Raw genomic sequence first — 27,262 nt, 5'->3', positions numbered from 1 at the left:
GCCTCACCAAGAATAAACCCTCATCTGAACTAGCTGCTTCAAAGTCTCTGGACAAATATTGGACTCACAAAGACAGCCCTATCTTTATTTCTGAGAATCCTTAGGTCAATCTATTCTGAAATTGGCACCTTCCCTAAAGGGCAAGGCAAGGATTTGTCCTTTCATACGAGCAAACCGTAAAATGCCTAGAGATATATGGCAAAAAGATGCATGAGAAAGGTGGTTCTCTCACTCATGCTGCTAAGGATGTGGCAATTCTGGGGCTGCAGGGTATTCCTGAAGTGCTTGTTAGACCATTAGACATCTGCAGTTGCAGAAACACATCTACTATGGTCAGGACTGGTCAAGATCCAAGAAACAATGTTTAGGCTGAAGGTCCGTCAAGAGATCCAAATGGCGCCTCCTACTGGCATGTGGGAGCATTGCTAAAATATTTCTCTGGTTAAGTCTTCCATGTTGGGATATTCTAACAATGAGGAATCTACAGTTAGAGCATCCCCTAGGAAGAGCATTATTTGTTGCATTGCCTGGGGCCCAACCACGATGACAAGTCATTCCCCGACTGCCGGGCCTTGACGTCGAAGGCTAGGCGGGAGCGGTCCCGCAAACGCCTCGTGCTCCGGCAGTCAGCCCCGCGCCACTCGAGGTCCCAGTCCGGCAGGAGGTCGAGGGACCGGTCGAGGGGCCAGAGTCATCATAGCTCCGGGAGTCAACACCATTTCTCGGGCTCCAAGTCCTCAGGTAAGAGGCACAAGAAGTCAAAGAGGCGACATCACTCTTCTGACTCCCCCCGACGCTAGCGCGATGCGGCCGTGGCTTCGGATGACACCACCCATGCGGCTCTACCGGAGCCGCAGGCATCGCGGCCTGCTCCATACCCGCCGGCCCTGGGCAGAACGCGACGCCGGAGGAGATTGAGGCCTTCCTCATGCCCATGAGGTCGCTCACTCCTCCGTCTGGTTCCGCGGCGCCTTCGGGCCAAGCGGCCCGACTGTGTCCCCAAGCGAGCTGGGTGCTTTGACACCGCCGGGTGCTTCGGCCCCGGCGCCGACTTTGGTCCCGATGCCGCAGGGTCCTGCTGGATCCGGATCCGGGTTGTCGCCGGTCGACCTTACGACCTCGCCGGAGCTGGCCCCCCAGGGTGTCGCCCCGACACCATCCCAGGACAACGTTGTCCCTGGTCCTACCCTCGATTTGGGTCCGGCGCCGGAGCGGTGCCGCTCGGCACGTATTCGACGCTGCTAGGAGATTTTTACTTCTATGGCCCGGCCCCATCCTTTGACCCTGAGTATCAGGAGATGGGTGGCGAGGAGGATTGGGAGGGGTCTGAGGACCCTCTGGCACGTGAGTGCCAGCCTTATCAGGACTGGGCAGGTGAGCTTGGGGATGCCAGTGGTCTGGACACTTCGCCAGACACTGGTTTTGTCTCCCCTCCTACCGTGGCTACGGAGGAAGGGGCTCCCTATAGTGTGGTGTTGACGCGGGAGGCCAAGGCCTTATCCCTTGAACTCCCGTCGCGGCCGTGAGGACTAACCTCCTCATTGAGGTCCTTAAGCCGCAGGCAAGCTCCTCGGAGCCTCTGCTGCCGTTTAATGAGGCCTTAACTGACGTTCTTCAGGTCACCTGGTCCAGGCCCGCTACAGGTCCCCCTGTAAATAGGAACGTGGCCAGACGCCACCGCCCGGCTCTAGGCGACCCTTGCTTACTGTCCACCCCCGAGAGCCTGATCATCCAGGCCTCTAACTCCCAGACCGCATTCCTGACGGCTCCCCCCCGATCGGAAATCCAAGAGGTACGAACAGTATGGCAAGAAGATGTTCTCCTCACTGAGTTTGGGATTGCGGTCTGTTAACAACGCGTGTCTCTTGGGCCGTTATACCCACTCTCTGTGGGACACGGTCGCGGCCGTGCTGCCAAAATGTCCATTTGAGGCCCGGACTAAAATCGCCCAAGCCCTTCCGGAGGGTCAAGATGCGGCACAGTATTCCATCCGGTGTAGACTGGATAGAACGGACTAGCTAGGTAGAGCGATGGCAAAGACGGTGGCAATTCGTCGCCACGCCTGGCTGAGGTCCGCCAACTTTTCGGCTGATGTCCAAAACACCCTTATGGACATGCCGTTTGATGGCCGTCGCCTCTTTGGCGACAAGGCAGAAAGTGCGATTGAGCGCTTTAAGGACTCCAGGGCTACAGCCAAGTCCCGGAGCCTGTCGGCCCCACTCCAGCAACCTGCTGCCTTTCGCTCCTTTCGTGGCCAAGGAAGGGGTGCCCCCACACGTCCTGCCAGCCACGGGCCGCAGACTAACATCCAGCACGGTGGCGTACATTGTAACCGCCGTGGCGGTGCCCGGGGACAATTGCTAGGCCAGTCCACATCCTCCCCCGCAGCATCCGCCTCAAAGCCTTCCTAGTCCGAGCTTTCAGGTCCACATGACGGCAGTGACGGGCAGGGTTCGCCATCACCTCCTTCACTGGCGCAACATCACTTCGGACAGGTGGGTGCTGCAAATTGTCCGAAGGGGCTACTCCCTCCCCTTCGAGGCGACCCCTCCAGCCATGCCACCGCAGTACCACTGCGTGTCAGGGGATCACTTGAATCTTCTGCGAGAGGAAGTTACGGCCCTCTTGTCCAAGGGGGCCATCAAGCGCGTTCCTGGGCCAGAAGTAGGGTGTGGTTGTTACTCCCACTAATTTCTGGTTCAGAAGAAAGGCAAAGGGGGCCTACGCCCTATCTTGGACCTGTGGAGCGTCAACGGCTTCCTCAGGAAGGAGAAGTTCAAGATGCTGACTTTGGCTCAGGTCTTAGCTGCCCTGGGTGTTGACGAAAGTGATGGCGGTGGTCGCAGCTCATCTACGCAGGTATGAGGTTTCAGTCTTCCCCTACCTCGACGACTGGTTGTTGAAGGCGGGCTCGCCCCAGACAGTCGTCAGCCACCCCCAGACTAAGGCCGACCTCCTGCACCTGCTGGGGTTCTCCATCAATATGCCGAAGTCACACGTGTGTCCCTCTCAGAAGCTCCTCTTCATCGGAGCGGTTCTAGACTCGGCGCAGTTTCGGGTTTATCCTCCCGAACAGCAGGTTCGGGAGATTCAGGCTCTGATTCCGATCTTTCAGCCGTTATCCCGAGGCTTGTCAGGTTGACGCTGCGGCTTCTGGGGCTGATGGTCTCCTGCATCCTTCTTGTGCATCACGCCAGGTGGTGGATGCAGGCTCTGCAGTGGGACCTGAAGTTTCAGTGGGCCCAGCATCAGGGCAACTTGTCCGACCATGTCTTGAGCTCGGAGGGCACTGCAAGACAGTTGCGGTGGTGGCTCACGGACCGCGATTGGGTCAACGGCAGATCCCTCTCCCTACCCTAACCGGAGCACCTAGTTGTGACGGACGCGTCCCCCCAGGGCTGGGGGGCCCACATCGGAGAGGTGGAGATCGGAGGCCTCTGGTCTTCGGCGGCATCCCGGCTCCACATCAACTTTCTGGAGCTGCGGGCGATCCGGCTTGCATTGAAGGCAATCCTCCCCTCTGTCCGGGGGAGTGTAGTGCAGGTGTTCACGGACAACACCACCGCCATGTGGTACTGCAACAAACAGGGCGGGGTAGGGTTGTGGACCCTATGCCAGGAGGCTCTGCGCCTCTGGCAGCGGCTGGAACATCAGGGCGTGACCCTGGTGGTCAACACCTGGCAGGTTCCCTGAACGCCAGGGCGGACGAACTCAGCCGTCGTGCATGATGGATCACGAATGGCGTCTGTACTCTGACATGGTGCAAGGCCTCTTTCAGCAGTGGGGAGAGCCTTGGTTAGATCTATTCACCACAGAAGAGAACGCGCAATGTCATCAGTTCTGTGCGTTGGAATTTCCAAGGCGGCACTAGCTCTGAGACGCTTTTTGTCACGAGTGGAGCTGCGGTCTGTCTGCCTTTCCGCCTATACCACTTCTGCCCAGATTGCTGAAGAAGATCAGACGCGACCGGGCCCAAGTTATCCTTGTGGCTCCTGACTGGGCACGAAGATACTGGTATCCCGAACTACTCAGCATGCCTGTCGATCCCCCAATTCGTCTGCCTCTTCAGGAGGACCTTCTGTCGCAGCAGCAGGAGGGGACGGTTCTCCACCCGAACCTGTCCAGTCTCCAGCTACATGCGTGGAGATTGAGCGGCGGCAGTTGAGGCCATTTGACTTGCCTCCTGAAGTCTGTAATGTGATTCTGACAGCCAGGCGTCCCTCCACAAAATCGGTATACGCCTGCAGGTGGAACACATTTGTGGCATGGTGCACAACAAAGTCTGTGGATCCCCTTTCTGCCCCTCTTTCAGAGGTTCTCCTCTTTCTTCTTTCTCTTGCCCAGCAGGGCTCTGCTCTTGGCAATATCAAGGGCTACCTCTCTGCTATTTCCGCCTTTTTAAGGCTCCCTGATCAGCCCTCTTTGTTCAAGTCCCCAGTTGTAAATAGGTTTTTGAAGGGCATCACTCATATGTTTCCTCCTGTTCCTTTTGTGATGCCTCAATGGGACTTGAACCTTGTTCTGACTTATCTGATGTGCACTCCTTTCGAGCCACTCCTAACTGTCCTCTTCGTCTCCTTACTCTCAAGACTGCATTCCTGGTTGCCATCACCTCTGCCAGGAGGGTGAGTGAGCTCCAGGCTCTTTTCTCAAAACCTCCTTTCCTTTCTGTCCATCCGGACAAAGTTGTGTTGCGGACGCGACACTCTTTCCTGCCCAAGGTAGTCACAGCCTTCCACATCGGGCAGTCCATCACCTTGCCCACCTTCTTTCCGCCTCTGCATCCCTTCGAAAGAGGAAGAGAGGCTCCACCGTTTGGCCCCAAAACGTGCGCTCTCATTCTATTTAGATCGCGCACGCCAGTTCTGGGTGGATGACCAACTCTTTGTTGGTTACGTGGGTGATAAGAAAGGTCGGGCGGTGCACAAGCGGACCATCTCTCAGGGGGTCGTGTTGTGCATCAAGGTATGCTACTTTTCGGCTAAAAAGGAGCCTCCTGTTGGGGCTGAGGGCCCATTCCACTCGGGCCACGGTGGCTACTACTGCCCTGGGTCGGGGAGTCCCCTTGCAAGACATCTGTCAGGCAGCTAAGTGGGCCTCGCTGCACACGTTTGCAAGACGCTACTGCCTGGACAGCCAAATCCGGAGAGATGGCTTTTTCGGCCGTTCCGTACTCCAGGACTTTCTGGTGTGATCATTGGTTCGCAGACCCACCACCAGGGTTGGTATTGCTGGGGTATCTATTCTAAGGTAAGGAATCTAATACTAACCTGTTACTTTCAGATGCACAAGTTACTTACCTTCGGTAACAATATATCTGTAAGAAACAGTAGTTAGTATTACCACCCATCCTCTCCGTTCTGGGAACCCATATCTAGGGTTAAGGTCATCCCCTTTCAGGGCCCTAGTTTCATGGCACCAGTGTTGGTTTTTATCATGGCTCTGCATGTCTGGCGCGGAAAAGCTATGTATAAGAACTGACGTCAGCGCGCGAGAGTGGCATCTAAGTACTCCGACGGCATCCCGGCGCCAACTTCGCCGACGATGGACGCGGAGCCGCAGACGGCGCCTTCCGACGTGCAGGGGTCGCAAAATTTTCTGGATCCAGTCTGATGCCTGGAGATATTCGAAGGTAAGGAATCTAATACGAACTACTGTTTCTTACAGATATATCGTTACCGAAGGTAAGTAACTTGTGCATCACTGCTACAATTTACTTCAGTATCACCTTTAATTTCATGCCAAGAGTGTTATATTATGTCTGCTCTGGAAGGCATCCAGTAAACCTTCACAAGATAAATCTTTTACACCTTCCTGTAGTGATATTTAGAATTGGACCTTTAGATGATTATTTTTCTTACAGATAGTTTACAGCTCTCTCTATTCAGTGTAGCACTGACAGCATATCCACTTCAATTGTGTTTATGAATAATTTAATTGCCATAAATTAAGTACCAAAAAAGAAGTATCAGCAAATTCACTGACATGCAAGTCCAGCATAACTCCATTGCAATATACAAATGCTGTTTGCGATACATGTACCAATACCAAATGTTACTAAAATATAAGAAAAGATGGAAGTCTACACAGTTCATTCTATTTGTATGAGCTTTGCAGCATGATCTTGAGCCATGCAGGATCCCAAGTAGTTACCTCAGAACTCTGGTACATGAGTGGCATGGTTTGATTTCACCAAGTTACAGGTAATCCAGACTAAAGTCTGGGTCACCCAATCATTATTGTGCCTCCTGATCCCAGTTTAGCTTCAAAGATATCAAATAATTGTGTGCAGAAGTCTGGAGTGGTTAGAAGATGATGGAATATATTAGAACGTGTGAATTATTATAACAACCTCTGGAACGTCCAACAGATAACTGGTTACAATTTCGATCAATATATACCCTAAGCAAAATCATATATGTCTGGCACTATTCCACTCATGCTTGTACTTTGTGCCACATATCACATTTTTTGTGAGCCATTTTGAACTCCACCATTTATTGATTTTCGGCAAGTACAGCTCAGAAATATCGAGGAATGTTTGCCTCTATCTGGGTTGTGCTGTCCAAAATAATGCACTAGATCAGAGAAATATTGGTCTAAATGATTTCACTTAACACACTACTGGAACATAAAAACAGGCGCTGGGTCCTCGCTAAGCCAGCACAATCCATTATGACACAGTCAAAGGTTTATATCAATCGATAAGTGCCTTTGTCACTTTTCTGTACAATTAATATCTTCCCGCTGGAAAATATAGTAGAATGAACAGTGCCTCGTTTACCATTAACGTGGGCACTATACAGTAGTGTATGCACTTGAATTTCAGTGGAATCAAGCTTACGATCAAGCATACGAACTATGGCTTTTTCAGTGTCCTTAAACACTAATGTGTTATTTGGAGGAGTACTAATCTACAATCCTCCTGGCTGCACATTAAATTTCAGTACACTATTACTGGAGCAAATTATGCCAGTCTGTTTGAAGAATAAAAATATCCTCCTCCTCGGAGATTTTAACATACATTTTGATAAATGCAATAACCCCCTAACAAAACAATTAGTGGAGGATATGGAAATCTTGCAGATATCCCAAAGAGTTAATCATCCTACACACACGGCAGGTCACATATTGGACTTGGTATTTTCTAACATGGAATCGATTGACATTGACTCTGTAACACCTCTGCTATGGACAGATCACTATATGATCACTTTCCGTATCAATCTACCTACTATACACACGAGAACACTGGGTCTAAGTGTAGCAAGCACGAGGAGTTGGAAAAATTTCTCAATAGACAAATTCAAACAACATTTTTCACACCCGAGTTTAGCATCTACTGACATTCATGAAGAAATAGATTTACTTCACACAAGTATTAAGACTGCACTTGAGTTCTGCTCCACCCTCCGAGTTCATCACAAACCCAGAACTACAAAATCGGAAAGGTGGTACGGACCAGAATTGAAATCTCTAAAGAGAAAATGTACATCTCTGGAACATAAATGGAGAACAGGCAAGTCAGACGAGACCAGAAACACTTATAAACAAGCACTCGTACTCTACAATAAAGCAATCAAGAAGGCTAAAAAGGAGTATTTTACACGTAGAATCACTGAGAATAAAAATTCCTCAAAGGAACTTTTTAAAATTGTCGGGGAATTATGCAACCCAACAAATCTTTCAGTAAAACTTACTCCATCACAAGAGAACTGCAATAAACGAAATGATTTTTTCTGTGAGAAAATTGATATCATTTATGCCTCTTTCCCTAATTGTAGACCAGAAACTATTGAGCGCAGTATGCCAACCACAACTCAAGTTACCTGTTCAAGTTTTGGCCCTTTTTCAGAAGCAGAGGTAGGCAAAGTCATGCTCGAAGTTAAGTCAGGATCCTCACTAGATCCATGTCCGCACCACATTTTTTCTCAGCTAACCCCTGTAATTTGCCCTGCCGTAACGAAAGCACTCAATCTTTCCTTAGGCTCTGCTAAATTTCCAAGATCTTGGAAGCAGGCCCTAGTCACCCCATTAGTAAAAAAAGCAGGATTAGATGTAAACAACCCTGCCAACTATCGACCAATATCCCAGTTACCTTACCTCTCAAAAGTGCTGGAGAAACTGGTCAATAGACGGCTATCCACTTATTTGGAAGCCAATGAACTGTTGGATGTCTCTCAGACAGGTTTCAGGGCGAACAACAGTACTGAAACAACACTTTTGGCGGTGACGGATAATATCAGGGCCCAGGTGGATCAGGGTAAGACAGTCGTCCTGATACTCTTGGATTTATCGGCGGCTTTTGATACCGTACCACACGACCAACTACTGAAAGCCCTGGAAGGGAAAGGTATTCGAGACAAGGCATTGGGATGGCTACAATCCTTTTTGGCGGATCGAACACAATCAGTGTGTCTGGGTGATTTCATTTCTCCCCAGCGAAACATTAAATATGGGGTTCCTCAGGGGGCTTCATTTAGCCCAACCCTGTTTAATGTATTTGTTTCCTCATTGGCAGCCATTGGAAGAAAGTGGGGTGTTGAAATGTGTTCTTATGCTGACGACACCCAGCTGATGGTCACCATTGATGAGAAAGATGATCCTAAAACTCGACTACTAAAATGCCTGACTGAGCTGGCCAATTGGATGCAAGAGCACTGTCTGAGATTAAATGCAGACAAGTCAGAAATCCTCCTGTTTGGCAAAAATCCCCAGCTCTGGGACAACAGCTGGTGGCCAAGTAACCTGGGCTTGCCCCCAAATCCTACCATAAAAGCGAAAAACTTGGGTGTGGTACTGGACAGTGCTCTGTCCATGAAATCACATGTCTCCACTGTCTGTGGCAGAGGCTTTGCATTATTGAAAATGCTCAGACGAGTCTTCCCCTGGATTCCGACTGAGTGTAGGAAGACCCTTGTCCAGTCGCTGCTGATGAGCAGACTGGACTACGGCAACTCTCTGTTTGTTGGAATGGCAGACTATCTTTTCTCTAAACTGCAGATAGTGCAAAATGCCGCGGCAAAGGCTGTATGCAATAAAAAGAGATATGATTCGGCCAAAAGTTGCATGCGAGAACTACATTGGCTCCCAATGCGACAAAGAGCCAACTTCAAATTACTGTGTATCACACACAAGGTACTTTACAATACAGGCCCTACCATTCTACACAATAAAGTCAAATTCCATAGACCATCGAGGAACCTTCGATCCAGAACTTCAGGAAGAGCAAACACTACCCACGTGAAGACTGTCAGGATGGGAGAGCGGGCTTTCTCTCATCTAGCTGCAACCAAGTGGAATGATCTACCTCCCAATCTCAGACTGACAGAATGTCTCTTATCATTTAGGAAACAATTAAAGACACTACTCTTCCCTAAACCAGAATAATCAGTAATCAATGCGGTCACCGTACCCCTCAGCACCAAACCTCAGCGCCGTGATATCCTACCTAGGATGATTGTTAGCGCTTTATAAATAAATTAAATACAAAATACAATACAAATACGATAGCTACATAAATTAAGTTTAGAACAGATGCCTTTCTGTGCACCAGTATGTACATAAACTGAGACACACCCCATTTAGGTCACATCTCTTTATTACCCAAAGGTTCTAAACTTAATTTTAAGTAAACGAATTTTTAATTGTTTCTCCTATTTTCACTTATTGTGATACTCATAATGTACCATAATAGCAATATCTGTACTAAAAACAGAATAAAGTAATCTGCTTTGTAGAAACAATCATCAGCTTTCTTGGGAAACTGCCTTCTTAATGGCTTCCTAATTTTACTGAGGGCAATGGGTAAAAACACAACCCATTTCTTCAGAAGGTTAGACTTGTGTCCTTGGGGCGGCAATGCGATGATCATGACTACTTATTTTATTGTTGGTCATTAAGGTCCTATGCAACTTGCACTTCACCTAGGAAATTTACATTCAGTTATGTTTGGCTATACCTCACTCTGTCTGGCAGAGGTCGTCCTTTGTATGCTCGCTGGAATTCTTGTTTGGCAGTACAGCCTGAAGTGCGTTTTCTTCCCAATTCTAGGCCATCTGCACAAGGGCACATCTTGTCTTCTGCACTACTCACTAATTGGTATTATAGAACTTCCCGTGACCTAGGATCCGTGTATGCATCACTGGACCAAAGGTGGCATTTCAGGCTATTAAGGGCACATTCAAGGCAACTACTGTAGCCTACTTTCCATCCATCCATCCTTAAAGGGATATTCTTAAAGTGATGTGCAGTTTATCAACAGGTGTCTGGAAAAAACATGAAGAACATGTTTTTGTGAAGCATAGCTGTCCAAAGCCATTTCGTTTCTTTTTTTACTTGTTCCCAGAAAATGGAAATATAAGAGAGCCTGGTTTGGATTTGTGGGGACTCCTGCGTCTCAAGTTCTAGTCGGTTCTCTACCACCAGCCACTCTTAATTCTATTTAACCAATAGACAGTCTCCTATCACTGAAGAGCTTGAAAGGTAATTGGTGCAGGAAGAGGTTTTTAATATGCTACAAAGCAGTTTTACGCTTTCTAGAACGAGAAGGTCAACATAAAGTTAAGCTGATCTCTCTTGCTAACTGCAGAAACTGCATTTGCGTGGGTCTGTAAGCCAGTACCTTTCAGTTTTCATTAGAAAAACAGTTTTAAGGAAGATGCTGATGCCATTACATTTCAATTATATTACTCATGCAAACTGCTCTACCTTGTACTTGGGTTTGTATTTAAGTGCATGTTTACCCAAAGCATGTGATGTAGTACTTATACACAGGCAGCGTTAAATATCTTCCTCTTGTTGGACTATGTAGATGCAGTGAACGTCATCAGTAATAAGTACTGATAAAAACACATTAACATGATTAGTTGTAGCATCATTTGCATATTGTCAGTTTAACCAACCACTAATACGCTGTTTACCATTACAGGTTCTATGACTTATCTGCTTGAAACTGGCTGCCGCCATTAAAGTGTTAATGCTTTTTGCTATTTGTTTTTCTCTTCATATGTTTGTCTGCCCCCATGAGTTGTGTGCCACTAATTAAAATACACATGACCTTTGACGGCATTTGCTCATAGTAATATGTTTCCGGGTCAATAGCTTGTAGGCGTTTATTGATTCAGAATGCTGAAAATGATATTCCTTTAACAGTTGTTAAGGTGTAATATCCTCCCCCTTAGTTGCTTATGTTCCTTATAACATGTGTCCTCACTGTTCATTCCTGTTTTCCTTGTCTTTGTTCCATTTTACAAAGCCTACCTATGATCTGTCACTGTGTTTTCCTCTAGTAAGGTCTGGCAGGAAAGGACGACGAAGAGTGTTTAGTCTGTCGGAGGCTGACAGTCATGGTGGACACTGGGTTTAGGTCTTCAAGCAGGAGCTGCAACCGCAACTTGCACAAAACAAATTCAGGCAGGTTTCTCCATACAATTTCACAAGCCCACCATAATATTTAGAGCATAGTCATGGTATGCTTTATTCTTCTAGCTGTTAATGCTATAGATGCAGTTTGAATCTTTACTAGTACGGTTTAGTATCAACCTACAAAATTAAAATAGCTATATCATGTTCCAGAATGGATAGTCAATACTTTACATAAATGTGACATTGGCATCATATATTACTTACAGGCGAAATAAGATAAACCAGTAGGCATACTTCTGTTTATGTAATTTTCCACAGCAAACCATTTTTATGTTAAACCATAAAAAAATATTTCAGTACAATTAAGTTGCATTTTTTTCTTCCCTTGACTGACTTCTGATAAATACAAAAAGACACCTTGGCTTTGTCATCCAGAATGCTGCGTAGAAGACTGTAGGCCCATGTTTTGAATATATGCAAAACTGAGTTTTCTTTATGAAAGCTGTACTACAATTGGAGAGATATCACGAGCAGATCTTCTGAATTCCAATAAATCCATTAGTGAATTTTTGGCCGCCTCCAAAATTTTGTGGTAGCAGGATCTGCATTATCCTCCTCCATGCCCTCATAAGTGATATTTGGTAGGTGACAATAAAAAGGAAATTCACACCGCTGACCTCCCTAACTAAGATGCAACTAGCAAAATAGAAAACTGGTCTTACTGGGATCAGTAAAGTTAAGTTATTTCACATCTTTTTGTTTGCCTTGAATTTTATCTTGTTGCAAGCCAATCCATTGAATCTTTTGACCGAATACGACAGAGACTTCTGTAGCTAGTGTACCAGAAGATACAGTTGCTCATTGTTGTCTTCCTAGCTTTGCCTCAGGGTAGAAGTTAATGGAACAGATTTGGAAATGCCACAAACAGCCTCAATTCAATACAACAATCCATGAAGATCCAGTGGTTGACGTAGGAAAATTGGTCAATAGCATAACCTTTTTTGATTGCCGTTGAAGTAAATATTATGACATTGAATACGTTTTGTAGGTTGATACCAATATGTACTAGTACTCGTTTGAAACCCCTTTCGAGAATGTTTTGTGCCCATCTAGCAACAACAAGACTTTGTCATGTTGTGCTTCATTTTCTGTTCCCATTTTCAGTGTGCTAAGCATGTCTTCATTTGCACCCACCATACCGTTTTCACCTTTTGTTATTTGCCCTGCTGCTTTTGCTCTGTGTATTAACTGATGCTGCATGGCACCTTTTCTTGAAGGACTATTGGATGTGGTAGAAATCATTAAAATGCTCGTATTTATTGGTTGCAAAAGATAGATCAAATGTTGAATGCTGCTTGTACTTGATTGACATGTTAGAGCGTTTTCATTTTAGAATTCGTCTATCCGGTTTGATTTATTGTTACGTACTTCAGCCATCTAATCTTTCAAATCAAACAAGATAAATTTGTTTACTATAAACAGCATACTTGCAGTGTTTGTAAACAGTTTTACTGGAGCTAGTTCACATGCATTTGCAATTACTGTAATCGTTTTTTTTTAATTTGACAAAGTTTCATATCATATGGCACGGTGTTGAGCTGTTACACATCTTCTGTTCTTTAGTAGCAGATTGTAAATTATTTGTGTGATGACAAGCTTAAAAGATACTTTTGATTATACCCTTACTTTACTGAAGTTATGCACAGGGGACAAATGGAGTAAACGCCCTTTTGCTCTGTGTTTTGCTTTAAGAATAGGGAGTCCAGCAAATATTGTTTTAAAGATGGCTCTTTTGCTTTTACTTGTGTAAAAAAGAAAAAAATTGATTAATGAAAAACCTTTGCTAAAGAAGGAAGCACATGAATGTTGCACGATTGATGCAGCTTTTAGTAAACACTGAGCAAACTGATTTTCCCTTAAACTTAATTTCAACTTTCCTGTTTTAAAAAAGGCGAAAACTTTTTTTGTACCATATTTATGTAAACACCGCACAATAGAGCATATTTGGTTAGGTTCACGTTCACTGTAATGCAAAAATGTTTGTGATAGAGCTAACACCATCGTAACCTGCTCTGTGTACGGAGAATCAGGAAGGTGAGGATGGGTGGTCGGGCATTTTCATACTTACCCCCTCACCCATTGGAACATCTTGCCGGACGAGATCCGTGCCTGCACCAATTTCCGCCATTTTAAAAAGCTTCTTAAGACCTAGCTATTCGAATGATTTCTCTGCAACAGTGTATGATTAATCCAGACGCAGAGAGATCCCCCTGGGGATGATTCGCCGCGCCATACAAATGAGTAAATAAATTTACCCTTTTCCCTCTTGCACAAGTAACCAAGCATTTACAATGCAGCAATTGGTCTCACATTGTGAAAGTTAGAGCTATTGGCGTTGTAAATGTCAATGTTTTTTACTTGTTTTGTTTGGAGTGGAGTGATAATATTTGCACAGTGCTATTGCTATTTCTATGACCTCGCGGCACTGGAGAACCAGGAAATGAGAAATATGTTACGAGGGAGGGGAGGTGGGAAAAAAATTACAACAATGGAAAAAGGAATTTAAAAAATAGAGAAGCAGTTTCTGTAAAGGGTCGGGGAGGAGAGAACGTGATATTGGAACAGGATATGTACGTGAGAGACAGAGAGAGCAAAAGAGGGTTTAGAACGGTATGCGTGGGTGACAGGGAGAAAGGGGATGGGTAGAGAAGAACGGTGTAGGGGAGAAAGAATATGAGAGGGAGTAGGAAACAGAGGACGGTTGCAAGTTTGCGAGGAAGATACTAGAGCAGAATGGTGGAAAAGAGGACACTGATCTCACAACACCAGTCTTTGTCCAGGAACCAGAGACGAAGCAAAAGATGTGAGTTGTATTTACATGTACATCACTGATAAACTGGCCCTGAAGCAACATTACTTGTGCACAAATACTTTAACTTCACGATCTGAAGCAAGATGAACATCCCCTAAATAACTTGAGAAGTTCATGTTTTGACATTTAATAAAATAACATTTTTGAGGTACCTAGCTTTTAGGCTTAACATGTACCAGGTCCTGTGCCATTTATAGGGAGAATATTGTGTTCAATACTTAAAAGGGTTTTTGAATCAGTCTCTGTTAGACATGGAATGCCCAAATGGCTATTTGACAACCAGTAACATGCAAGAGTGTACATATTTTCCATCAGTTACATGCAAAGAAGGTGCCAGCATAAGTTTGTTTGTACCTGACATGCCTTGAATGAGTGAGTGTAGGTTTCCAGGTGGTAGAAAAGTCTGGTAATAGATTGTCAGGGTGATAATAAAGGGACCTGTTTCCATGTACATCAAACATTGCCCATTAATGGGGACAGTAAAAAGTTACACCGTTTGTAAATTCATGTGCAAATAATTACAAAGCAGCATGAAAGCGCATTTCTATTTAAAATAGAGCACAACTGCATCTCTTACCCTGTGATGTAAACCATCTCTGTCCTCTTCATCAATCCTGTCCATGTGCCATGGTGTCCAAGCACTGGAAAGTGGAGAAACTAAAAGTGTGTTTGAAGCAGACAGAAGGAAAACTCTTGGCCCTGAAGAGAGAGGTAAAGAAAATCACACTGTTTGCTGTTTTCCGACAACCTTAAACTGTTAAGTGTGCCATCTGACTGGGAAACAGACACAACTGATTAAACCAACACCAGTCTGACAGGCTCTGTTACAGCTAAAGCGGAAATACGTCATTTACAAAACATGAACCAAAACACCAGCATTCTGCCTTTCACTGGCAGGAAATCAACAAAGCACGAGAATGCCAAAATATTCATGAATTGTTACCGATAATTCACTGATATGTTACACCACTTCTCAAATGTGCGTGTTTAGAACACTGCTATTTCAGGACTAAGAATAGGAAATCAGCTACATATGCATGAAAATGCAGAACAAAAGAAAGGCTCCACCACCATACTTAAAGATAAAGTGCGGTGTGCCGCACTGGAAGTGCTCGATGTGATAAAGCGCGGGGCTCATAAAACGGGGCGCAGCGCTGAGAGTTAAAGTATGCTCCTAATTAATAGAAATGGAGGTGGGAGTGCCGTGCAGAACTAAAGAAAGGCGCGGCGCCATCCGTACTTGAAGGTAAAGTGCGGCATGCCACGCTGGAAGTGCTTGGTGTCAATGTTAAAAAAAAAAAAAGTTCCAAAGACAGGACATGCATTAGCACAAGTGGAAGAGGACAAGTCTTGGGGGGCATCCATGGGAGTCCATAATTGAGAAAAAAGGAGAGGCAAGCAGGAACCATTATCCAATTAGAAGCAACGTTTTTTAAAGGACACAGACAAAAGCCAATCAGAAGCTGAAGGTGGACTCTAAGCCCCATAGCATGAATACAGCATATTGAGAGACAGCGCATATCTTGCTAAGGCACAACCTAAAATGGCTTTTTGCTCCATTTTGCATAACTTATGTAATATGACCTCAATGTCTCAAGTCCTACATTGTATTTCGGTGCACTGGCTGCTATGTCCACCATTGCTGAATCTGTTACAGAAGGCTTTTTAAAAATGTCTATACATTTTTAGGAAATTGGGTAATTCTTTTTCAAATTAATAATATATTTACGTTTTTGAAAGGGAATATTGGTAACTACACTGAAGCAAAGTTGCCAGCTATTGAACACTTTGAACGTAACTGCCAGGCTTTGATTTTCTATATTCTTTCTACAGAAATTTAAATATTAAAAGAATCATGCCCATGCACTACACAAGTGTGTGAAACATTACAGTAATGACATTCGTAGCAAAAGATGATCAGTTAGTTTACATCCACACTTCCGGAGTGACTTTATGAGGATCTATTAATCCAGGTTCAGGTACAAGAGTTCCGAAAAAGAAAGAGAAATGTTCTGTTCTTGGTATTAAATAATTGGTTTATTGTTCCTTTGTTAATGCCAACACGTGTTTCATCGCAGAGAACCTACTGCGAATCTTCAGGGCTTAGTGAGGAAAGTATGACAGATAATATCGGAATGGTACCGAATGTCCGTGTCTGGACGAGATTCTTGTTAGTTGTTTCGAGTCAGAAAGAGCTCCGTAGCACGCTGCCTGCGTGTTTAAGAGATCTTAATCGGTTAAGATGTATATCAAAAACCGGGAGGAGTTGACGCGAATAAACGAGGTGTCTCAGTTTGAGACAAGGATTTCTTGAAAGGCGGATACACCTTCTTTATGCTGAACTCCCTCTTGTGGTTCCCGGTGCCGTTTTACAATGACGGTCATTGCACAAGAAATCCTTGTCTCAAACTGAGACACCTCGTTTATTCGCGTCAACTCCTCCCGGTTTTTGATATACATCTTAACCGATTAAGATCTCTTAAACACGCAGGCAGCGTGCTACGGAGCTCTTTCTGACTCGAAACAACTAACAAGAATCTCGTCCAGACACGGACATTCGGTACCATTCCGATATTATCTGTCATACTTTCCTCACTAAGCCCTGAAGATTCGCAGTAGGTTCCCTGCGATGAAACACGTGTTTCTTTTTCGGAACTCTTGTACCTGAACCTGGATTAATAGATCCTCATAAAGTCACTCCGGAAGTGTGGATGTAAACTAACTGATCATCTTTTGCTACGAATGTCATTACTGTAATGTTTCACACACTTGTGTAGTGCATGGGCATTGTTGTTCTATTGTTTGTGTGGATCCTCTGGGTCCAACTTTGGGCGGTCTTGTGAGATTACCGCTCGCCCTTTTGCCTATACCCACCACTTTATCTACTGTGCGGTCACACGGGTGTGCGCCCAATTTCCCTGGTTAAATTTGAAAATCTCCTTGTTGTTGACATTAAAAGAATCATGCCTCTTTTAATTGCCAACAAGCCTAGGAAAATAAAGTAAAAAAGGAATAAAAATAACAGTTTCGATTTTTGCCTCCTGTATACCTCTGCATTCAGTATGTTTACTTGTTACACTAGCTGCAATAAACTGTGGCACCATTCCTTCCCAGAGGTTAACATCTGCTTAGGTAAGATATATCGAGTGAGCTTCTTTCTATCAAGTTAAGCAATCCCAGGTTAACAGTTGGTTAACACAGAGGCAAAGGTTATGATGGCATAGCTGCCAAGGTTTCAGATTGCATATGTGTGACATATTCAAAGATTTGGTGCAGTTATATTATAAGTGACATTCTACGACCAAAGAGAAACACTTTCTCACAAGCAAAATCAAGCAATGATGTCCAGAGTATCAAATAAATATCGGAAATGATTCTCCTTTGAGCAATGAGAAACTCTAAGAAGATCTTAACAACTGCTGAAAAGTGCAAAGCATCAGAAACGGAAGGGCACTAAAGTAGTGCCCTTGTTACCTGGTCATACTGTAAAACAAATGCATAACTATGACATTAAACCTGAACTCTGATCTTACCAGGAACATTTATAATATCAGCTTTTTTGACACTTACCAAGTCTCTGAGTCACAGCGCTGCAGCTGGGAAAATAAAGCTTTCTGGTCATGGGCCTCGAAGTGTGTTCGAGTCTGTCATTCTCCTTGGCTGCAGACAGCTGCTGGCAATCAGGATACATTCTCACATAGTGATGAAGGTGAGAGGAAATGCTAAGTGGCATGGCACTGTCGTCTTGAGAGCAGTGCTTGTGCCTTTTAAAGACAATCCGCACTTACAGTCAGACTCATGCCATGACCAAACACAACCCCTGGGGATACCCCCACGACAGGGGGTGGGCAGGAAGCATGTGTCGAGGTCAGGAGGTGACAGGTTGAACAACGATGTCCTCCTGTTTTTATTAGGTCTCGCTATTATATCCCGCAGGGATTAGTAGCGAGTATATAGTAGGCGAAACAAACTCTCGACCAAGCGCGGATTACGTGCAGTTCATGTGATCTAGTCGTGTGAGACGCACGTGCACGTCAAACCCATCAGCCTCGCACCAGACTTCAATGGAATGCCTCCGAAGCTGCTCCCCCGCCATCAGCCTTCAAAGCAATGCCTCCCAAGCTGCTCCCCCGCCATCAGCCTTCAAAGCAATGCGCTCCCGCCCCGCCCCCCCACAGCAATGCCAAGAGCTTGTTTTTTTTTACCAGCGGGCAGTCTCTTGTTGCAGCTGTCACGAACATTGTGCCCATTGCCCCCACTGGACTCAGTTGATGAACATGACCCTCCCACTCCCCCGCCAAAGAACCCCCAACTGCCTGACACCGGGTCATTCGCGTGGGTGGTGGACACGCCAGCGCCATAAGCGGTACTAGTTCAGTCAGCGCTACATGCTGTGTCTGTTATTTCCCAGGGCTTCGTGCTTTTTTGAATTGGTCTGATACCAACACACAACACCAGCTCGTACGGAGGGACAGACCCACAAAACATTATCCATAACAACTAATCGTCCCCGCACGCACTTATCAAAGAGCAACACGTTCTGGAAAACTTGTTTAAAATAAAACTGTTGCTTTGCTCCCGTTGTTGCTTCCACGCCGACACCACCCTCCGGCACAAAGGCAGCCTATGCAGAAACATATTAAAGGTGAGCCGCGGGTGTTTAATGTAGGTGGCTGCAGTACAAACTTTAAAAAAAGACCTGACACAAATGCTGTGAGTACAAACATTAAGGTATGGCCGGATCTAGTCTAAGGCATAATTCATATTGCGTCGCTTTAACCAATTGCCTTTTCCTTGTTATGTGGCAGGAACTCATCCCGAAGGTACTGTAGCGCTTTACATAAGCGCCAGTTACATTATGCAAGGACACATTCATTTTGGTAGATAAGGGGAGATTAAGTGATTTGCCCAGAATCACAGGATGCTGGACCCCATGCCGAGACTCAGATCTGTTGCCACAGTTCAAAAATCAACTTTTCTGGCTGTTACGCCAACACCTTCACTCACCTTTTCCCTTCTGAAGTAATATCTGCAGAAAGTGAAAGATCTTTGAAGTTTTTTGAAAGGGGTGGGGCTCCGAATGAGTACGATGTCGAACTCTCCGGAGAGTTCTCACTTCTTGCAAAATAGAAACGTAACCTTCTGTTGTCAACACATTAAAACGTTCCTTAGAACCTGACTGATATGCATATGGAAACACTAATCGTGGACAGGTTGAGAATTTGAGAATGCACGCCTTTTGGTAGAACTATCACCATCTCAAGAAACGTCTTTAAAAATAAATCAGAAAGGAGTGTCACGTCTTCTTGATATGTTAATGATTCTTCTTAAACCCCCCCCATTCCTTCGATCGCACCACCCACTTTCCATTCAGCTTTCCAATTAACTGGGGCGCTTCCTGCCTTTCTAAAACTGCCGAAGAACAGCTTAATAGCTTTGCCCCCCCTGCCTCTCGCGCCATTAAGTGAAGGTTCGGCGCCATAAAGGGAGCACATCTGCGCCGAAAACCCTTCATGCAGAAACTTCCCGCTGCAAACGCTCCTGCCATGACAGAGAGAGAGGGTTTCTGCGCCAGCTCTCCAAAGATACAGATCTACTCGATGGGTGCATGTTAGGTATCCTCAGTTTTCAAGTACACTGAAATACATACATAAGTGCTACGACACAGATGGCATGATTGTGCAAACAAAAAGTTGTTAATCTGCACCTACGGATTTTGCCAAATAACACTTTCCTGAAGTACCATGCAAAATACGCCAGTCGGAGGTAATCCCCTTCGCGAAAGGGATTCATGCTGCCACTGACAAGAGTAAATGACTATTTCAAGAGTGAAAAGGGGTGAGGATTTAGAAAAAAATACCCTCGAACTCTCCACTTCGTTCTTAAACTTTCTAGTGAAACCTTGTCTCCCCCTCCCCCCCTTAGAGGGATTTAATCTCCAGCAATATTACATCAGTGTAGCATCTTAATATTAGCGAGTAAAAGAAATAACATTTATACGGCGTCCTTTTGTGACAACCTTGCACTCATAAATCCTCAAATTCGCGCATGTAATTCGGATTCTGTATACCGTTGTCTGTTCATTATCCCTAGTTTTTGTAAGTTTCAGAGTGTATCTATCTATCTATCGACCTCCCTCTATCTATCGCATCACCACAGCATCACTCAAGGCCACCACAGCATCAATCTGTGCAACCATTCAACAACAACTGGTTCAAATATGTTCTCTCAATGTTTCAAGCTTTTTTACAAATGTCACAAAAAGATGTTAATATTTCACTTCTGTTCTTGGATTTTCGTCACAATAAAATACACTGAACATAATCTTCACAAAAGTTATTTACAAAGGTTTAAGCTATTGCCATTATAAATTACAATAACTTTTATTTAAGTATTAATTATTTAAAAAAATTAAAAGCCATTGTTATTTGTAATATCAATACATCTAAGTCACGTAAATACAACACATATTGCATTACAAATGCTATAGGTGTCACACTTGCGAAAGTTAAAACTATTGGCATTGTAAATGACAAAGCTATAAATTTCGCTGTTTTCAAAACCAACACATAAATAAAACATTTGTCATTTACAATACCAATAGCTCAAACTTTCCTAATGCGAGACCTATTGCATTGCAAATGCTTGTTTAACTCGGTGTGGGACGGAAGCAGGAATGAATCCCCGGGGACACGGCCGGGCAGGCTTGAGATCAAAATCATAACTCTGATTTTTTTTGTAGTGCCTGCCTAGGCCTTGCCCTTGAACTGTAATATTAGTTAGTACAGTAAGTGAGCTTGCAGCACAGTCATCGTTAATAAGTGCAGCAGGGTAGCAGGCTGTAAAGTGCCTGCTTCTTCGGAACGAAGCCCTCCTCACCTCTGGTCCACTCCTCTCCTCTGCTTTTGTAATCGCCCCACCCCGGCATTGTGATTGGCAGCTGGTGGTGGCTTTGCAGGGGCTTGACAGCAGTAAATTGAGGATGGAAATGCCAGGCTCCGAAGAGACCTGATGAGAGAGCAGGCGCAGGCGCAGGCCGCGGCTACGGGGGGCCGACTTCAGAGCTCTGCTCCTGTCATCGTAGAACCGCAATGCCACAGGAGTCAGCTGTGCTTCCTGTCACAGCGTCTCCAACCCTCATTGACCACTCAGACTACCTGCTTCACCCCCAGCGCACAAGTGGTTAAAATGCGTGAATAATGCATTTTAATGCGGTGGTGCAGACCACCTCATTAAAATTCGTTAGTCTAACACCTGATGGGTGCTAATTGGCAGGTCTGTGGTGGCATGTGTGATCCCGTCAGAGGAGGCTTCTCAATGAATCAACTTTCATTGAACCAACTTTAGCACATAGAAGTTGAATGAATCTATAAAAATGGCCACTTCAGAGTACAGATACTAATCCAACCCAAAAAAAGAAGTACCTCATGTTTGTTTATGTATAGGGCCTCTGTAGGTGTGGTTTGTTCTGAGAAAGATAATCATAACCATGTATAGGTGGTCCGAAAAGAAATTCTGTGCTGAACGGCTTACCAGAAGTGGTTCCTCATAATGGCCCTGTGGTGCAGGAACCCCCACCCTGCGGCCTGGCGAGTGTCTGGGTGCCTGTGACGGGGTCCATCGGGCCAAGGGAGGCTCCCCCCACCTCGCTGGGATCAGAAGCAGGGACCGGGCCAGGTGGGGTGGTGGCTGGCTATGTCCTTTCCACTGCTTAGTAAGAGTTTGTACTTGTTGATGAACAGAAAGACTAGAATATAGTCTGCCATTTTTCCATAATAATTCACGACAAATGTGTATTGGCAGTGACAGTTATTTTTTCTCAGCTTTTTCCATCTAAAACTTGATTCAGACTGCTTAGCTTTGCTGCGGTTTATTTTTACCTCCATCTTCTGTGCACATGCGACTAATTATACAGGGCTGCTAATGCTGCTTCCTACTTAACTAGATGAGGCATGCATCCTTCTACCATCCTTCTGTTTCCTCAAAGCCAATTTTATTTCTTATTCGGTCAGCGATTTTCAGTTTGCTTTGTACATTTTCAGCATCAGTTTGTAACTTTATTTACACCAGTCAGACCTTTATTTCAGTTTGTTTTTACAATCATTCAAATTCCTGTGGCCATTAAGTGTATAAAGCATGTTTTGCCATTAATTTATGTTCTTTACAGGTTGTGTTTTTTAGGCCTTGCAGAATTTACATGTACTGTGGTTCACCACTCGGGGAAAGCAGGGGTTCAAGGAGAATTTTAAAGACCTGCGAGGGTTGGCTCCCCAACTTAAATCTACATCACAAGAAAAAGAACCCTCGGGTCTAAAAGTTAGAAATATTGTCCAAAGGAGTGATCCAGCGAACAAAGTAATATCCCTTTATCAGGAAGAAATCCCTAACCCACCAAAAGTGTCATGCTTCCTCATTGGGATTCTCCTCGTGCAGTGATGCCTAGTCCTGGCATTGCTAGAACCCTCTGACTGAGAGGCAGGAGCTCAGGGATGTTTTATTTCTAAACGGAGGTAAGCTAAATACCACAATGATGATGGGTTGGAAGTTATATTTGATGGGGGACCAAGTGCAAGAAGTAAATGTGAATGGGTGTGAAGGAATTAAAACGAGCTCCAGGGTACGTAGTGTTTCAGAAGCATCAAATACGTAATGTTGTTTACTTGAGATATGGTAGTCTCTGTCCAAGAAGGAACTTCCTGACAACTGTTGCTGGGGAATGCTGATGTTGGACAATTGTCTGACAGTGAGATGGTCTTCCCTATATACACGTATGATGCTTTCCTGTTCTGTTTTTCTGGCAAGACAGGAAGTTCACTTTGCTAAAGCTATTCTGCGGGATTTCTCATGTAAATAGGGCAGTGTTTACACAGACCTTCTTCCTGATGATGACCATTGTTATGGAAGTCATTTAAACATGCCAAAAATGTGGGATGAAGACTGCATCAAAAGAGCAATATATTTACCTTTGCTTTCATATGTTCTGGTGTTTACTATATATTGCACCAGATTCCTCATCTCCCTCGGTCCCTCTAACCTTTTTTGAGGGAATGTGATACCATTGATTTTTAATTCAGTGTGTTTGGAAAATGTGGCTTAGTTAGCTCTGTGTATTTTTTCCATATTGCCTCCATGGAACGCATAAATCTGGGTGTAACTGACATAACGATTATGGGTGGGCCACTTGTCCCTCTTCCATGTCATACCTTGTAAAGTTAAGTGAACTCACGGCTTGAGCTGCAAAGAAAACCAAAAACATCTAGCAACAGAAGGGAGCTATTGCTATGTTGAAATGTTTCTGTTTCTGATGACTCCTGGGGTGGATTCAGAGGTGATGAATCTGCAGTTAGGTATAGTATCGACCTGAAAATGTTACCTAGACTAGCATTTTGAACTATTTTACCCAAACAGAGTGCACTATATACAGTTAAAGCTGTCCAAATGTGTCAAAGTGAAATGTTCCCTTTTTCAGTTCTTGCAGTGTATGGAGGAATGCCTGCTTGACATTATTATCCCATTGTATTTTTCATGTGATATCCTTTTTTAATTAAAGTAATAATAAGCCATTCATAACTCTTGTAATCGGTTTTCCTTCTGGTGTGCAGTACATTTGTTAGATTCCCTGACGTTTATTGACCTTCTAAGGGACGACTGGATACTTTTGGTCACAATGTGTCTCTCGGGGGAAGTCCTAAATGTTTAAATTCATGCCAAATAACTCTCTCTTTGGGACATGCTCTTTATTCACTTTTAAAGAGCTCCCAGCACAATTGGTAAATCTATGGTTTAAGATTCATACGGAAAATGGATGGGTGACCTTTTCCACAATGTGGCAGCGTGAAAACCAAAAGAACAGCCACCCATCTTAGCTTTTTTTAATCCTGATTATCCTGCAAGCAACTCATCGGTTTGCTTGTAACCTATTTTGCTTATGTTGTTGTTCTATCAATTCATTTTTTAGAAGGCTCTACCTTGAAATTGATCCCAAATATGGCATTTGTAAAGTGGTTAGGTGATAGAATACATTTCTTATCAGAAAATGTATTTCCATTAGATTACCATGTGCCCGGTCATCACTCGTGAGAGTCATCGTGTTTTTAATGTGTACAAAGTGCCAGTCACTGATTTTGAAGGAAACTGTTGAAATACATTTGTTCCAAAGGTGAAGGAAAACAAAGTCTAAACATTGTAGTGCAGTGGTGCTCAAGACCTGAAAGAATATGCAAATTATGGCCTGGCCTAGTTAGTATAGTATTTTAATTATTCATGCTAAGTAACTTTTCGTTTCAAGGCATTATTAGGCTGCCTTCTGATGTCAAGGGGTAATCAATATATGTATTTTTTTAAAATTTGTGCTCAAGACAAAGACAGGTGGCTGAGAAATTCCACTTCCAGATGAAGTTAGTACTAACTTTTATATTAAAAATACACTTAAGACAATTCTTTAACTTTTTTCTACCCCTTAAAATTGGTGACATTCTGATTTTGTAACATTTTAGTTTCTTCATTAAAATATAATTTTCCAAAAATCATAGATGGGACTTGGAAATACAAAGGTGACTGTGATAATTTGTCTGCATATAAAACATACTTAGCAATGTTCTCTTCGTCTAGTTTTTACTGTTAATTGTGTAGCGTTGTCAGATTGGGTGAGCAGTAAAAAACTGGCATGTTATTTGGATGTTTATTATATAATGATGGCAATTTCTTTCTTAAACCGGCCTTCTTTTACTTTTACCTTCATGAAGCATGTGCTCTCTTTTCGAAGGTTTCCTTATTCAGTGGGACTGTGAGAAAACTATCTTTGCATATGTATGGTTAGAATTGGTCTTCTCAATCTTGCACTTAATTATATTTGAATCAAAAGTATGTTTTCAATTTCTGTAACTTTAGTTTTCTCAGGGAGTTCCGTTCAAGCTTGCTATTTGTCTAACTTGTCTTTTTTTTATATATTTACTTCAGCAACCATTAACTTTTAAAATATTTTTTTGCTCTCCATAACCTCATAGCTTCTCGTATTCTGCTGCAAGGTGTTACACTGCAATAATATTTACCCTGCTGTGGCCCTAGACAGCACAGAAAGAAGTCCAGGCACGTGTGATACAATGCATTGTAATGTTCTGAAAAATTTATCTTTTTTGCTTTTAAAACTAAAGGTCATTAATTTGGATTTTTGGATTTTTCATAAATGGCGACTCAAATTTCAGTTGTAGCAATGCAAAAGCTGTCAGATATTTCAGTATTTTGTTCTGTTTTACTTTCCTACTTAGATGAACCTTCTGGCACTGATCATCCCCCACCAGTCATCTCCAGTCAGGTGGAGTTTGTTGATGAAACCCAGCCGGCCACCTCCAAATTCAAAGAGAGCTCTTTAAAGAAGCTGGAACTAGAAACTGCACATTTATCCCCCAGCCTGATTCCTGCACAGCAGCCAACCATCTCTTTATTTTCTGATGACAATACAGACGCACTGAGTGTGGAATCTCTCACTCTGGTCCCTCCAGTTGATGCGCATTGCATTCATTCATTTAGCTCCAGTGCTCAGTCTTCCATAGAGCCCGAAGTACCCAAAGCAGCAGCTGATCGACCTAGTGAGCCAGTAGACACTGATAATATTGTCACTTTCCCTTAATTCTTTGGTATAACTTAAGCATTCAACAACCTGAAGACCTTCTGATGGAGACTTGGGGTCCACTCTACGCAACCAGACACTGTTTTAGTTGGCGATCTCTAAGGAGGCACATCTTCACCATTCGCCATTTCTTTGATTAAAGTTATGCTGAAGAGGAGATGTAAAATTCTATTTTGTTTTACTGACTACAAGAGCAATTACCTGTGGAAGACATTTTGTTGTCATGGTCTCAAAACGTATGTTAACTTGCCTCCTCTTTGAAGTGAAACAAGTTATCTGCAAAAAATGAAAACTCCTTTGAGCACCACTACTAAATAGGAAAGAAAGCCTGGCTTTGGCTAAAGTACATTTTCTGGGAAAAAGGTGCATTGGTGTTGGAGAGGACTATAAGGGGTGAAACGGGCTAGTGGAAATCTGAATTGTCTTATTGTACAGAGGCACTATTGTTGAAAAGATATGTTTTATATGCTGGTTCACGTTGGCCACTTTAGACCGTACAATAAAAAAGTTTGTCTGTTTGAAAATTTTATTCAAAAAAAGTTAACCTTATTGTGCTGTCTAGATATATAATATTTATTATTTCCATGTATTGTGGTTGGCCCTTGATAATGCATATCTGTCCTTGGAAAATAAGTATTAATAACACAGCCAAAGTTTTGTACCTGCTCATCAAAGATTTTGTTGTGAAATTCATTGCTCGCGGTTTGTGTCGACAATGCAAAGAATGTACAAATATTTGAACATATGTACTAATGGCTGCTGTTTTTACAAGTGACATCTAGAGTTCATTACTTTATTTTTTGGTAATAGTTGCACTCAGCATTTGCTGAATTGTATGATAACTTCAAGTCCCATGAAATAAACTTTCAGCTCTTTTATGTATGTTCAAGTCTGGAACATTAACATGTTACATGTTTTTGTTGAAATAGAACGTGCTATGCACGAACGTTTGCAAACAACAGATGTCAAAGTTACTTGACTTTGTTTCCAATAAAATTCTCTCATCAAAACATTAGCTTCAAGATAGCCGTTTAGAATATGGAATGAAGTACTCCCCTATTCTCTAAGTGTATTGCAGTTCACTTGGAATTTTCATTATATGTTCTCAGAATTGTAGTGACTGGCAGCATCTTTTTTTGCACATGGTGTGGTATTTCTTTCATAACAGTACCTCAAGAAACTCATCTCTATTCTGCCTTCAGTACATAGTGTATTGCTTCCTCTGATACAAGTGATAATGCAGGTGCAGTTACATAGGAAAATTTGGAACCCATGCTAGGGAGATTAAAATGCACATGCAGACTGTTATTTGTGGCAAGCATACGTTTTTAGATGATTATTTTTCCTCTTGTATTACAGTTTTTAATAACCTGGATTGGTTTCCACTCTCATAA

At 43.7% G+C, this 27,262-nt stretch overlaps 1 protein-coding gene across 4 annotated transcripts in view; it reads left to right on the top strand.

Moving 5' to 3' along the window:
- CLEC16A (C-type lectin domain containing 16A) overlaps positions 1-26,750 on the top strand; it is a 704,284-nt gene extending 677,534 nt beyond the window's left edge. For 3 of the 4 annotated variants that reach the window (XM_086941416.1, XM_086941414.1, XM_086941413.1), the window contains exon 23: positions 25,507-26,750. In XM_086941416.1, the coding sequence (XP_086797542.1) occupies positions 25,507-25,868 (362 nt within the window). In that variant the 3' untranslated portion in view covers positions 25,869-26,750. Of the gene's footprint in view, positions 1-11,291; positions 11,416-25,506 lie in introns of all 4 variants that reach the window. The other variant, XM_086941415.1, reaches the window with a different exon arrangement.
- Positions 26,751-27,262: the final 512 nt, after the last annotated feature.

The sequence above is a fragment of the Lissotriton vulgaris genome, chromosome 10, assembly GCF_964263255.1.
Source record: "Lissotriton vulgaris chromosome 10, aLisVul1.2, whole genome shotgun sequence".
NCBI classification, from domain to species: Eukaryota; Metazoa; Chordata; class Amphibia; order Caudata; family Salamandridae; genus Lissotriton; species Lissotriton vulgaris.
This window is presented reverse-complemented; position numbering and strand designations above follow the sequence as displayed.